The sequence below is a fragment of the Papio anubis genome, chromosome 7 (assembly GCF_008728515.1).
Source record: "Papio anubis isolate 15944 chromosome 7, Panubis1.0, whole genome shotgun sequence".
Lineage (NCBI taxonomy): Eukaryota > Metazoa > Chordata > Mammalia > Primates > Cercopithecidae > Papio > Papio anubis.
In genome coordinates this window covers 146,210,300-146,222,854 of record NC_044982.1, presented here as the reverse complement: position 1 = coordinate 146,222,854, position 12,555 = coordinate 146,210,300, and the positions used below count along the sequence as shown (strand labels likewise).

General features: G+C 51.5%; 2 protein-coding genes across 3 annotated transcripts in view; one reads left to right on the top strand and one right to left on the bottom strand.

Annotated features, from left to right (window-relative positions):
* Positions 1–4,790, bottom strand: part of DNAJC17 (DnaJ heat shock protein family (Hsp40) member C17) — a 44,719-nt gene extending 39,929 nt beyond the window's left edge. For both annotated transcript variants that reach the window (XM_031668826.1, XM_031668827.1), the window contains exon 1: positions 4,685–4,790. In XM_031668826.1, the coding sequence (XP_031524686.1) occupies positions 4,685–4,762 (78 nt within the window). In that variant the 5' untranslated portion in view covers positions 4,763–4,790. The remainder of the gene's footprint in view (positions 1–4,684) is intronic.
* Positions 4,791–4,880: 90 nt separating this feature from the next.
* ZFYVE19 (zinc finger FYVE-type containing 19) lies at positions 4,881–12,187 on the top strand. Its single transcript, XM_031668825.1, is given in 12 exon segments — positions 4,881–5,034; positions 5,036–5,194; positions 6,402–6,523; positions 6,691–6,741; positions 7,135–7,253; positions 7,354–7,499; positions 7,932–8,037; positions 10,253–10,456; positions 10,895–10,974; positions 11,325–11,423; positions 11,555–11,682; positions 11,760–12,187. Coding segments are annotated over 12 exon segments (1,422 nt in total). The 5' UTR covers positions 4,881–4,905; the 3' UTR covers positions 11,839–12,187.
* Positions 12,188–12,555: the final 368 nt, after the last annotated feature.

Sequence of the window (12,555 nt, the reverse complement as noted above, 5' to 3'; positions counted from 1 at the left end):
TCAGCTCACTGCAACCTCCACCTCCCAGGTTCAGGCGATTCTCCTGCCTCAGCCTCCCAGTAGCTGGGACTACAGGCACGTGCCACTGCGTCTGGCTAATTTTTGTATTTTTAGTAGAGATGGGATTTTACCCTGTTGGCCAGGCTGGTCTCAAACTCCTGACCTCAGGTGATGTGCCTGCCTGGGCCTCCCAAAGTGCTGGGATTAGACATAAGCCACTGCGGCTGGCCAGTTTTTGGATGTAGTAAGATTTAGACTGCTGTGAAACATCCAAATGGAGGGGTCAAACAGGCAGATAGATACATGGATTAGGGATTCAGAGAAGTAGTCTGAACACAAGTTAAATTTGGTAGTGGTGCTCATCACTACCACTGGACCACGCTGGACAGGGCCAGGGAGCCTTAGTAGACGGAGCAGAGGCCTGAGCTGGGCATCAGGGCATCAGGGTTCTAGTCTCAATTCTGCCACTAACCCACTTCTCTGAGCCGCAGTTTCACCATCAGTAACACAGGGAGCTTGGCCTCCATCAGGGCTGCTTTAACCTTTTTTGAATTAAAATTCCCTCCTCTGGCCAGGTGTGGTACCTCATGCCTATAATCCCAACACTTTTCGGAGGCCAAGGCGGGAGGATTGCTTGAACCCAGGAGTTCAAGACCAACGTGGCCAACATGGTGGAACCCCATCTCTACAAAAATACAAAAATTAGCCGGGCATGGTGGTGCACACCTGTGGTCCCAGTTACTTTTGAGGCTGAGGTGGGAGGATCACCATGGGGAGGCCAGGAGAAGGAGTTTGCAGTGAGCAGTAATCATGCCACTGACTCCAGCATGGGTAACAGGGAGAGATCCTGCCTCAAAAAAAAAAAAAAAAAAAGAAAGAAAGAAAAAAAAATGTCCCCTTCTCCTCCAGAATAAATACATAAAAAATATCACACATGATTTTCAGAAGTTCCTTCACCCAGTTCCTGGAGACTTTCTGTAGAGGCCAAATTGAGAACTCCCAGGCTATTTGGACAACCAGTTTAGGAGTTCTTCCTTGTATCCACTTGAAATATTTGTGTATCTTCTAGGTTGCCCTATGACAGCAACCTAGGTTGGCTATGACAGGTATTAAACCATGGTGAGGGGACACCAGGGCCTAGGTCTCTCTTGTTTTCTACCAAAAAGTGTCTGTTGCCATGAAGCTAGCCAGTGTATCCAAAGTGCAAATGGGAATAAGTGCTAGAAAGGAGAACTGGCTGCTATGATAAAGAAAAATAGGTAAGGCCTCTTTGAGGGTGCCACCTACTTATGCTCCAAAATAGACTGTACGTATTAATATATACATTTGCTTTCTTACAATGCCCTGCCTCCACCTCCACATGTCCAAACTCTGCTCATTCTTCAAGGCCCCAAATACCTTCTCTACTTCCTTTATCCCTTCTCTCAAACTAAAAGCAATCTCAGCCTACACTGAACATCCACAGCACTTTGTACCCCTCTTAAGGAACTTACCATGTCTCCCTTGTATGCATGAATCTTGCCTCTCCTACTAAAAGGCAGGAACAGCACCTGTTACGCTTTATAAAGAGGCTTCACACATATCCCTTATCTCATCTGAGTTAGAACTGGATCCCAGTCACTATTGCCCAGCTCAGACCTTGGTCTCTTGCCTAGACACCAGCCCCACCTGACCCCCTAGTGGCAGCTCTTCCATTCCTCCCACCCCCACCCATTTTCATTATGCAGACTAGAGTTGAATTTTCTTTTCTTTCCTTTTTTCTTTTCTTTTTTAAGAGAGGCAGGGTCTCACCCTGTCATCCAGGCTGGAATGCAGTGGCAAAATCATAGCTCACTGCAACTTCCCAGGCTCAAGTGATCCTCCCACCTCAGCCTTCCATGTAGTGAGGACTACAGGCGTGTAACACCCTGCCCAGCTTTTTTTTTTTGTTTTTTATACATATGGAGAGACAGAGTCTCACTATGTTTCCCAGGCTGGTCTCAAACTCCTGACCTCAAGCATTCCTTCCACCTTGGCCTCCCAAAGTGCTGGAATTGCAGGTGTGAGCCATCACATTCAGCTGAATACTTTCTTTAAAGTATAAAGCAGGGCACAGCGGCTCACACGTGCAATCCCAGCACTCTGGGAGACCAAGGCAGGAGGATCACTTGAGCCCAGGAGTTTGAGACCAGCCTGGGCAATACAGCTGGACCCCATCTCTGGGAGAAAAAAAAAAACCACACACACACACACACACACACACACACAAAACACACAAAACAAATTAGCCAGGCATGATGATGCACACCTGCAGTCCCAGCTACATGGGAGGCTGAGGTGGGTTGACTTGAGCCTAGGAAGTCGAGGCTGCAGCGAGCTGTGATTGTGCCACTGCATTCCAGCCTGAATGAGAGAGAGATCTTTTCTCAAAAACTAGAATTTAAAAAAAAGAAAATCTGATTATGTAACTTCTCTAATTAATAGAGAATGGCTTCCAACTGACTTCCTCAGGAGTTCTCAAGTTCAGGGTTAGAAACTCTAGATTTCAGCTGGGCGCAGTAGCTCATGCCTGTAATCCCAGCACTTTGGGAGGCCAAGGCTGGTGGATCACTTGAGGTCAGGAGTTCAAGACCAGCCTGACCAACATGGTGAAACTCTGTCTCTGATAAAAACACAAAAATTAGCTGGGCGTGGTGGCACATGCCCGTAATCCCAGCTGCTCAGGAGGCTGAGGCAGGAGAATTCCTTGAACCTGGGAGGCAGAGGTTGCAGTGAGCCAAGATTGCATCACTGCACTCCAGCCTGGGCAACAGAGTGAGACTCCATCTCGAAAAAAAAAAAAAAAACCCCAAAAACTCCAGATTTCCCACTCGGATCTTGGGTGAAATGTCTCAAATAATTTCCCACTAGTAATAAAGTACTAATTAAATAATATGCAGGCAGGGCATGGTGGCTCTCACCCGTAATCCCAGCACTTTGGGAGGCCGAGGTGGGAAGATCACGGAAAAAAAAAAAAAAAATTAGCCAGGCGTGGTGGTGCATGCCTATAGTCCCAGCTACTCGGGAGGCTGAGGCAGGAGAATCACTTGAACCTAGGAGGCAGAAGTTGCAATTAGCTGAGATTGCGCCACTGCACTCCAGCTCTGGGCGACAGAGCAAGACTCCGTCTCAAAAAATAATAATAAATAAAGAATTTTTAAAATAATAATTTGCAAACGGAGAGCACTTAGAATACAATCCCGGAAAAAAAAATACTGTCTAGGACATAGTAAGCATTATACAGGTGTTAGGAATTATTAATCCTAAAATATTAAAACATGAGAGAGGTGGAGCAGATGCTTTTGATGCTTCATAGACATGCCATGGCCACTTCTGATTTCAACTGCGGCTGCAGGGGACAGATTTGTGCAGGTTGACAGCATCTCCCAGGGACCCTCTAGGTCTCCCTGATTTTCTGCCCCAGAGCTTCCTCTTCTCAAAAGCTCACTCACCCCATGAGCAGGGCAGCTCAGAAGTACAGGGACAATAGTGGGCACTAATTTTCTTTTTTCCTTTTTTTTTTTTTTTTAATTTGAGACGGAGTCTGGCTCTGTCACCCAGGCTGGAGTGCAGTGGCACAATCTTGGCTCACTGCAACCTCCACCTCCCGGGTTCCAGCGATTCTCTTGCCTCAGCCTCCCGAGTAGCTGAGGCTATTGGTGCGTGTCACCACGCCTGGCTAGTTTTTGTATTTTTAATAGAGACGGGCTTTCACCATACTGGCCAGGCTGGTCTCGAACTCCTGACCTCGTGATCCGCCCGCCTCGGCCTCCCAAAGTGCGGGGATTAGAAGTGAGAGCCACCGCACCCGGCCTAATGGGCACTAATTTTACTTTTTTTTTTTTTTTTTGAGACGGAGTCTTGCTTTGCCGCCCAGGATGGAGTGCAGTGGCGCGATCTCGGCTCAGTTGGGCACTAATTTTCATTTGATGAACGCCTCTCCTTCCTATATTGTTAAAACTACCACCATGATCCAGGGGGAGATAACAGAAATCCTAAATCCAGCTTGATCAGTGTTTCACTCCCTGGCATCTTTTATCAACACCTAAGGTAGCATGGAACTCTAGGCCGTCTGCCTTAACTTTCTGATCCTCCTGCTTTTAGCCCACTAACGAGCACATGCTGAGAAGGGCAACAGCTACCTGAAAAGAATCAATGGGCTAGAGTGGAAAAGAAAATAGAGACAGCAGGGTCATCGGTCACATTGGCAAGGGGGCATGAAAAGGGAGTGGAGAGGCCTTGAGATCTGACTTTTCTTTCGCCCTAGGCTCTAAGTGGAGGAATTAAATCAGCCTGCAGAAGAGACTGAAACGAGGCACCTCCTGTCACAGCCAAGACAGAAGCGGAAACGGAGGCCGAGACTGCGCAAGCGCAGAGGAGGCTAGCGTTCCCTCGCAGCCTCACCCCGCGGCCTCTAGCAGACAGAGGCCACAGGGAGAGCACAGCCACCCGGCGCGAAGAGCCCTCTGTTCCCCGCTTCCTCTTGAGGCCCTCGGACCGTCCAGGAAATGTCTGGGAGCCCGCTGCGGAGGGCATAGGGCCGACCCTCGCTCCCCGCCCAGGACCCGAAAGAACCTGGAGAGCGGATATCAACCGCGGCCCAGGCGCTAGGACAGGAAGGGCCGCCAGACCTCTCAGGATCAGCCTTCCTCGCCACCATTCTCACCTCTTTGTCCGCTGCCTTCTCCTCAATGCCTAGCAGCCCGTACAGGTCCATCTGTAAGAGCTCCTTGGTCACTGCCATGGTTCTGGCCTGACGGATTCGTACTACAACTCCCAAGAGTCTAAGCGCGCGTAGGGACTGCCGGCTCCGAGTGGCGCCTAGCCCTCTGGGAATTGTGTTCTGGGTCAGGCTTGACTGACTCTGAGGGAGGCTGGCAGTCGTGAATGAACTACGACTCCCAGCAGCCCCCGTTGCCGCCGCTGCCGTACGCTGGCTGCAGGGGAGCGTGCGGATTCCCCGCTGTAGGTCGCGGCCGGACAGTGCCAGTGGGCGTGTGGGGCGGGGCAGGGCGTGGCAGGGCAGGGAAGGGAAGGGCGGAGCTGGGGTGAGGGTACAAGGGGACCGGGACTTGGCCGGCGTGACTTCAACTCTGCAGATCCTGCGGTGCTGGGAGCCACCATGGAGAGTAGGTGCTACGGCTGCGCTGTCAAGTTCACTCTCTTCAAGAAGGAGGCGAGTCTTCCCTCCCCGAAAGCTGCAGGGCCAGGGAGGAGAGGAGGGAAAAGCGCGGGACTTAACGTCCAAAACTTGGTCTTACGGCCCCTTTCCAGCTATGTAGTTTTGATGAAGTCATTGATCCTCAGTTTCCATTTCTGTAAAATGGGACTAACATTCCCTCGCTTTCTGAGTTTATGTGAGGGTCCACTGAAGTGCTTTAGGTTGAGTTTTTGCAACGCTACTCTTTTCTGTCGGCCCAGTGTAGCATCTGGCGGTTTTTTTCTCTCCACCCTGCCCCTCTGAAGCGCGGTGTCTATCACACCAAGCCCGTTACTCTCTCCGCTGTGAACCTTCCCCATCCCGCAGCCCGCCCTTCTCCAGGTCGCTCGAGTTCGGTTACCACACTTCCTCCTGATTCAGGGGCACCATGGTGAAGGGTAGCTGTCCTGTCCTTATCACAGACCTGCCAGATTCTTCTAGTAAACTGCAGGCCCCCTCTGCCTCAGTTGTGGCTAGGGATTCTGACCAGGAGATGCTGGGAACCAGATGGAGTAAATTAGTATCACGTAGGAAGGCAGGACTGTGTAGCGTTTACCAACCTAGATTTTGGAGTCAGGGTTCAAATCTGAGATCTGCTATCTTACTGAGGGGGTGACCTTGGTTTGGGTAAGAGGACCTCTGTTCCTCTCGAAACAAGTATAATCACGGTTGGCATCAAGATTAGGTAAAATAATGTGTGTAAATTGTGAGGAATAAATCACATGATGAATGTTAAGTACTGGGTTTAGTGCCTGGTACATAGTAAGTGCTTAATAAATGGAGGCTATTGTTAGCCCATTCTGAGCCAAGCCTCCCTCCATCTCTGCAAGAGCAGAGGAGTCATGGGCTCTGCCCAGTCTCTGATTCTCCTTTGTGGAAGAGTCAGTGGCCTGAAATACTGGGTTTTATCTATCTGTCTTCTACACCCCTGGGTCAGGGAATTGAAGACAGGGTAGAAAGCATGGGAATTTTGTATAAACCTTCATTTGGCTTGAATAAGATGCTGGAAACCGAGGAATTGCTTTACTCTCCACCCCTAGGCCTTAGGGGCCCCACTCCTCTTCCTCCTTCCAGCAGCTGGCCATAACTTCAGTGACTTCTCTGTGTGTGAGATTGGAGAGTCCCTGGGAGCAGCCTGCAGGGGCAGGTGAGAGGTGGATCTCCTGTTTCATGTTTCTTGTAGTATGGCTGTAAGAATTGTGGCAGGGCCTTCTGTTCAGGCTGCCTAAGTTTCAGTGCAGCAGTGCCTCGGACTGGGAACACCCAACAGAAAGTCTGCAAGCAGTGCCACGAGGTCCTGACCAGGTGAGAGGCAGGCATGGGTGAAAGTTCAGTCAAGTATGGCAGTGGGCATCTGGCCAGCCCTCACAGCTTTGTACTCTGTGGCAAGAGTCAGCCGAGGAAGTGTTTGGAGTGGGGGGCACTACCTGGTGGGATGGCAGGACTTATAACACTAGATTTCTTCTCTGTAGAGGATCTTCTGCCAATGCCTCCAAGTGGTCACCACCTCAGAACTATAAGAAGTAAGTGCTGAAGAGAAAAAGACAAAGAGGGTTGGGGAAAGGCTAAGGGAGCCATAGGGAAAGACCCTCCCCGAATCTTCTAGATGGAATGAGCACAGAATCAGGAGAATGCTCTCCTCTCCAGCTCCTCACTGCCCTCTTGGGCTTCTAAAGCAGCTCTTCAGCCCTCTCTCCAGGACAGGCACTAGGTATAGCTTGTCCTTTCAGCTAGACCCTCTGGCTGGTCAGCCAGGTTGGGCTGCAGGGTGGCATGAGTAAGGGGCACAGCAGATTGCCCACTGGAGGCCTCCCTAGGTGCCCAGAAATGATTCGATTTGAATGCGAAACAGTGAGTGGGTGCCTTCACTCTTCCCCTCTGCCTTCTTCAAGAGCCTCTATCTCATATCCTGCCAGGCGTGTGGCAGCCTTGGAAGCCAAGCAGAAGCCCAGCACTTCCCAGAGCCAGGGACTGACCCGACAAGACCAGATGATTGCTGAGCGCCTAGCACGACTCCGCCAGGAGAACAAGCCCAGTGAGCGGGGGCAGATGGGGTTGCCTAGAGGACACAGTCCAGGGCTTCTGGGACTGAGATGCCTCTGGCCCTTACAAGGCTCCCTCCGTGCCAATTGCAGAGTTAGTCCCCTCACAAGAAGAGATAGAGGCACGACTGGCTGCGCTAAAGGATGAACGTCAGGGCTCCATCCCTTCCACCCGGGAAATGGAGGCACGACTTGCGGCGTTGCAGGGCAGAGTTCTACCTTCTCAAACCCCCCAGCCGGTGAGTGTTATGGCTTAGGAGAGAAGCGGGAGTGCTAGGGGGAGGACCCAGCAGATCCCCAGACACAGGTATTGGGGTTGTACAAAAGTAATTGCAGTTTTTGTTATTACTTTTAATTGCAAAAACCTCAGTTACTTTTGCACCAACCTTTGTATTTTATGTACTTTGCAGGAGTTGGCAAAGCCTCCCACCCCTACCTCCTGATCCTCAGGCCTGCTACCAGACCCGGGGACCAGGGACAAACAGCACAATTGGGTAGGGCAGGAAAAAGTGGCCCCTCAGTCCTGTTGGGGACTGCCAGACCTACTTGATTATGTGGGCCGTGGATCCTTCTCCTTTCCCTGGGCTTTGAGAACTCCTTAGCATCCATCCCTGACCTAGACTGCTTCTGGGCTACCCCTGCTCTCCACTGAGGTTTCCTCGTCTGGACAGGCACATCACACACCAGACAACAGGACCCAAGCCCAGCAGACACAGGATCTGCTAACGCAGCTGGCAGCTGAGGTGGCTATCGACAGCTGGAAAGGAGGAGGCCCAGGTAACCCCTCCATTTGGCTCCCTAGGAATCTGCCCCACCTCTTTCCCCAGACTGGAGAGGCTCTGCTGTCCACCCTCTGGGAGATGAATGTAAATCAGAGAGTGATCAACATTGTAAGAGTTACGATTCATTGAGTGCTTACTCCAAAGGGAGCCAGTGTAAGTCTAGTGTTTAAGTGCACGGGCTTTAGAATCAGACAGTGATTCCCAGTTCTACCACGTATTAGCTGTGTGATGCTGGACAAGTTACTTGACCTAAGTCTCACTTTCCTCATGTGTAAAATGAAGATATGTATGGAAAAACCTACCTCAGGGAAATCACGAGGAGTAAATGAGATAATCCAATAAGTGCTTGGGATGGTATCTGACTCATAGTGAGTACTCAGTGAATATTCTCTGCAATCATGATGTTGATAAGGAGGAAGAAGCTATTTAGTAGCACCAGCCACATCTCAATGCTCAGTAGCCACATGGGCTTCATGGCTGCCATCTTGGGCAGCACAGATGTAGAACATGATATGGAATGTTTCCGTCATCATAGAACATTCTGTTGGACAGTGCTGTTTGAAGGCTTCAGAGCAGTGTTTTTTTTTGTTTTTTTTTTTTTTTTTGAGACGGAGTCTCGCTCTGTCGCCCAGGCTGGAGTGCAGTGGCCGGATCTCAGCTCACTGCAAGCTCCGCCTCCCGGGTTCACACCATTCTCCTGCCTCAGCCTCTGGAGTAGCTGGGACTACAGGCACCCGCCACCTCGCCCGGCTAGTTTTTTGTATTTTTTAGTAGAGACAGGGTTTCACCGTGTTAGCCAGGATGGTCTCTATCTCCTGACCTCGTAATCCGCCCGTCTCGGCCTCCCAAAGTGCTGGGATTACAGGCTTGAGCCACCGCGCCTGGCCAGAGCAGTGTTTTTCAACAAAGGATAATTTTGGCCCCCAGGCTACTTGTGGCAACGTTTAGAGACTTTTTGGTTGTCACAACTCAGGATATTACTGGCACCTAGAGGATAGAAGCCAGGGATGCTACTAAATCTACTGTGTCACAGGACAACACATCACAATGAAGAATTACCCAGTCCAAAGTGTCAAGAGAACTAAGATTGAGAAATCCTGCTTTAGAGGCACAATCTCATTGAATAGCCTTGATAATCTTAGGAGGCCAGGTGTGGTGGCTCATGCCTGTAATCCTAAACACCTAAGGAGGCAGAGGCAGGAGGGAGGATAGCTTGAACCTGGGAGTTTAAGACTTGCCAGGGCAACATAGCAAGACCCTGTTTTTAAAAAAAAAAAATCTTATAAGGTATATACTGTTCTTTTTTATAAATGAGGAAACAGGCCTGGTGAGCTTGAGGAACTTGACCAAGGTCACACAGACATTAAGCTGCAGAGATGAGACTTAAACCTAAGCTGTAATTTTAAACCTCTTGCTCTGAAACACTAAACTGAAGGTGACTGTGTCAGAGCCACACCTAATCTGGTAAAATTCTTCCTGCCCAGTGATATACAAGGTCTTGGCTTCATTGCCCTCTCTGTGCTGATCCCAGGAAATGGTAATTCCTGCCCTGAAAGGCAAAGAGACTGACTGAACTTTGGCCTCATCATGTCTTGTTCCTTTAGGGCAGTGATTCTCAAACCATAGGACACCCACCCTTAGGACAGAATGTTAAAATATCAGGTAGATGGGGATGGATGTGGTTGGAAAAGACATGGCTAAGATTACTAGTTTTTTACATTTGGGAAAATGGAGGAATACTGATTTTATTTGTAATAGAAACCATAGGCTCTAGTGCTGAGCAAAAAGCTGATGATCTGTGATTAGAAAGGGTTGAGAAAGGCGGGGCGTGATGACTCACGCCTGTAATCCCAGCACTTTGGGAGGCCGAGGTGGGTGGATCACAAGGTCAGGAGTTGGATACCAACATGTTGAAACCCCATCTTTACTAAAAATACAAAAATTAGCTGGGCATGGGGGCATGTGCTTGTAATCCCAGCTACTCGGGAGGCTGAGGCAGGAGAATTGCTTGAATCCGGGAGGCGGAGGTTGCAGTGAGCTGAGATCGCACCACTACACTCCAGCCTGGGTGACAGAGTGAGACTCCGTCTCAAAAAAAAAAAAGAAAGAAAATTATTTAAGAGCAAGAAAGCATTGAGAAATGGGCTCATTGGCTTCTGAGGAGAGATCTTGGGATGTCTCTGCCTCTCTGATGGCATTACCCCTTCTAGCTGCCTCTCTCCAGAATGACCTCAACCAGGGTGGCCCAGGGAGCACTCATTCCAAGAAGCAGGCCAGCTGGTCCTTGGAGGAGGAGAAGAGCAGACTGCTGGCTGAGGCAGCACTTGAGTTGCGGGAGGAGAACACGAGGCAGGAACGGATTCTGGCCCTGGCCAAGCGACTGGCCGTACTGCGGGGACAGGACCCCGAGAGAGGTGAAGGCTGGGGGGCAGCTGCTCACTGGTGTCCCTTGGTCAAGGCCTCCCTGGCAGGGCTGAGTCAGGTGCTGGGGGTATTTGTGTCCAGAGATCTGCTCAGCCCAGCCCAGAGCCACAAGGAAGGTGGTAGAGCAAAGCAGTGGGTGAGGAGGAGTCAGGGGCAGCCATGAGGGCAGGGGACCTTCAGTCCATTCAGGGGCTGAGGCTTCCACTCCTGCCTCCAACCTAGCCCTCAGGCCTGCTTCAGTGATGGCCCAGCCCTGCAGGGCTGGGGCAGGCAGGGACAGGTCTGATCAGGGTAGCTGAAGAGGCTTCTCAGCTCTGAAATAAGTGCCCCTGGGAACCGCACCAGTTCTGGGAGGCAGGAGGGCAGCCACTCATGTGAAATCTCTCACCCTCACTCCCCCTTCCCCTGTTCCCGTCTCCCTCTTCAAGTGACCCTCCAGGACTATCGCCTCCCAGACAGTGATGATGACGAGGATGAGGAGACAGCCATCCAGAGAGTCCTGCAGCAGGTGGGCCTGGCTTACTCACCTGCCACCCCTTGTCCCATCTCTGCCTCATTGCCCCACCTCCACTGTGGTTGGACAGTAACTGTGAAGCTCCTTCAGGGACAAGAGAGGAATAGAGGAAGTAAGGTACCCAGTGGGGTGTGGGAGCCTCATTGGGAGTTCTCATTGGGCCCCCACTGTCCCTGTGACCCAGACCTGCCCACTGGTCCCTGGAGATAGGGAATCAGCAGCCACAAGCCACAAGTAAAGAAAAAGATGAGTTTGAGAAGCTAAGTCCACAGCACACAGAAATACTGGGAGATGGAGGGCCTGGGCCTGGAGCAGGGAGTGGTACCTCTTCACCCTGTCTGCAGCTCACTGAAGAAGCTGTCCTGGATGAGGCAAGTGGCTTTAACATCCCGGCAGAGCAGGCTTCTCGACCCCGGACCCAACCCCGAAGGACACAGCCTGAGGTGAGAAAAGCCCCAGGTGCAGACCCCCAGGCCGCCCACAGCCTTGCTTCCTGCCTGGCTGACTGCTCCTGCAGCGGCTCCCACACCCCACTGGGTACCTTACTTCCTCTATGCCTCTCTGGTCCCTGAAGGCCCAGGATGTGGACCCCAGGCCTGAGGCTGAGGAAGAGGAGCTCCCCTGGTGCTGCATCTGCAATGAGGATGCCACCCTACGCTGCGCTGGCTGCGACGGGGACCTCTTCTGTGCCCGCTGCTTCCGGTGGGTGCAGGTGGAATGTTCTGTGGGAGGGCTCAAGGGCTGCCTGGATCGCTGACTTGTATCCCTTTGTTCCACAGAGAGGGCCATGATGCCTTTGAGCTTAAAGAGCACCACACATCTGCCTACTCCCCTCCGCGTGCAGGCCGAGAGCACTGAGGACACCCTGGTTCTCCTGGAAAGGCAGTCCCACAGGCAGTGGCACCCATTTCTGGGCCCAGCCACAGGACGTCTGATGGGAGAGCTTGTCTGGTTCTACTGATGATGGATAGGCCCCTTCCTGAGCTTTGGTGTCCCTGGAATGAGGAAAGATTCTCTATTCGAGAAGATGACTGGGAGGGCCGAGGGAAGAAGTCGGGGTCCTCCTATTAGAAGCCCAGACTGGAAGTGAGAGGCATGATGGGGAGAGACCAGACTGAATCTACGGGTGAGCCCTGTAACCTGGCTCTGGGGCACAGGGCCCTCCCCTGGCGCTTAGTGGATCTAATAAAGTATGTTGATTCATTGAGCCTAGCATCTCATTTCTACAACCCTGTGAGCCTGGGCCCTGTGAGCGGTGGCAGGAACAGAGCAGGCTGTAAGCACAGTTGTGGGGAATGGGGGAAAAGGTTGAGCCATCCTATGAACTTCTCTAGGCAGGAGCAACCCTACCCATCCTGGTGGCGTCACATGAAGTAAACATGCGCATTCATTCATTTGAACTGTGCTCCAGCTCTGGGCAGCCCTACTTAGCCACCAGGCCCCACCATCTTGGATTTCTCAGCCTCTCCACTACTCACACAATGCATGCTGGGACAATGCACACACACCCTGCTTCCTGCCTTACTGGCAAAGGACCCCACCTCCTAGGGCTCCTGTACCAACCTGCCTGCCATT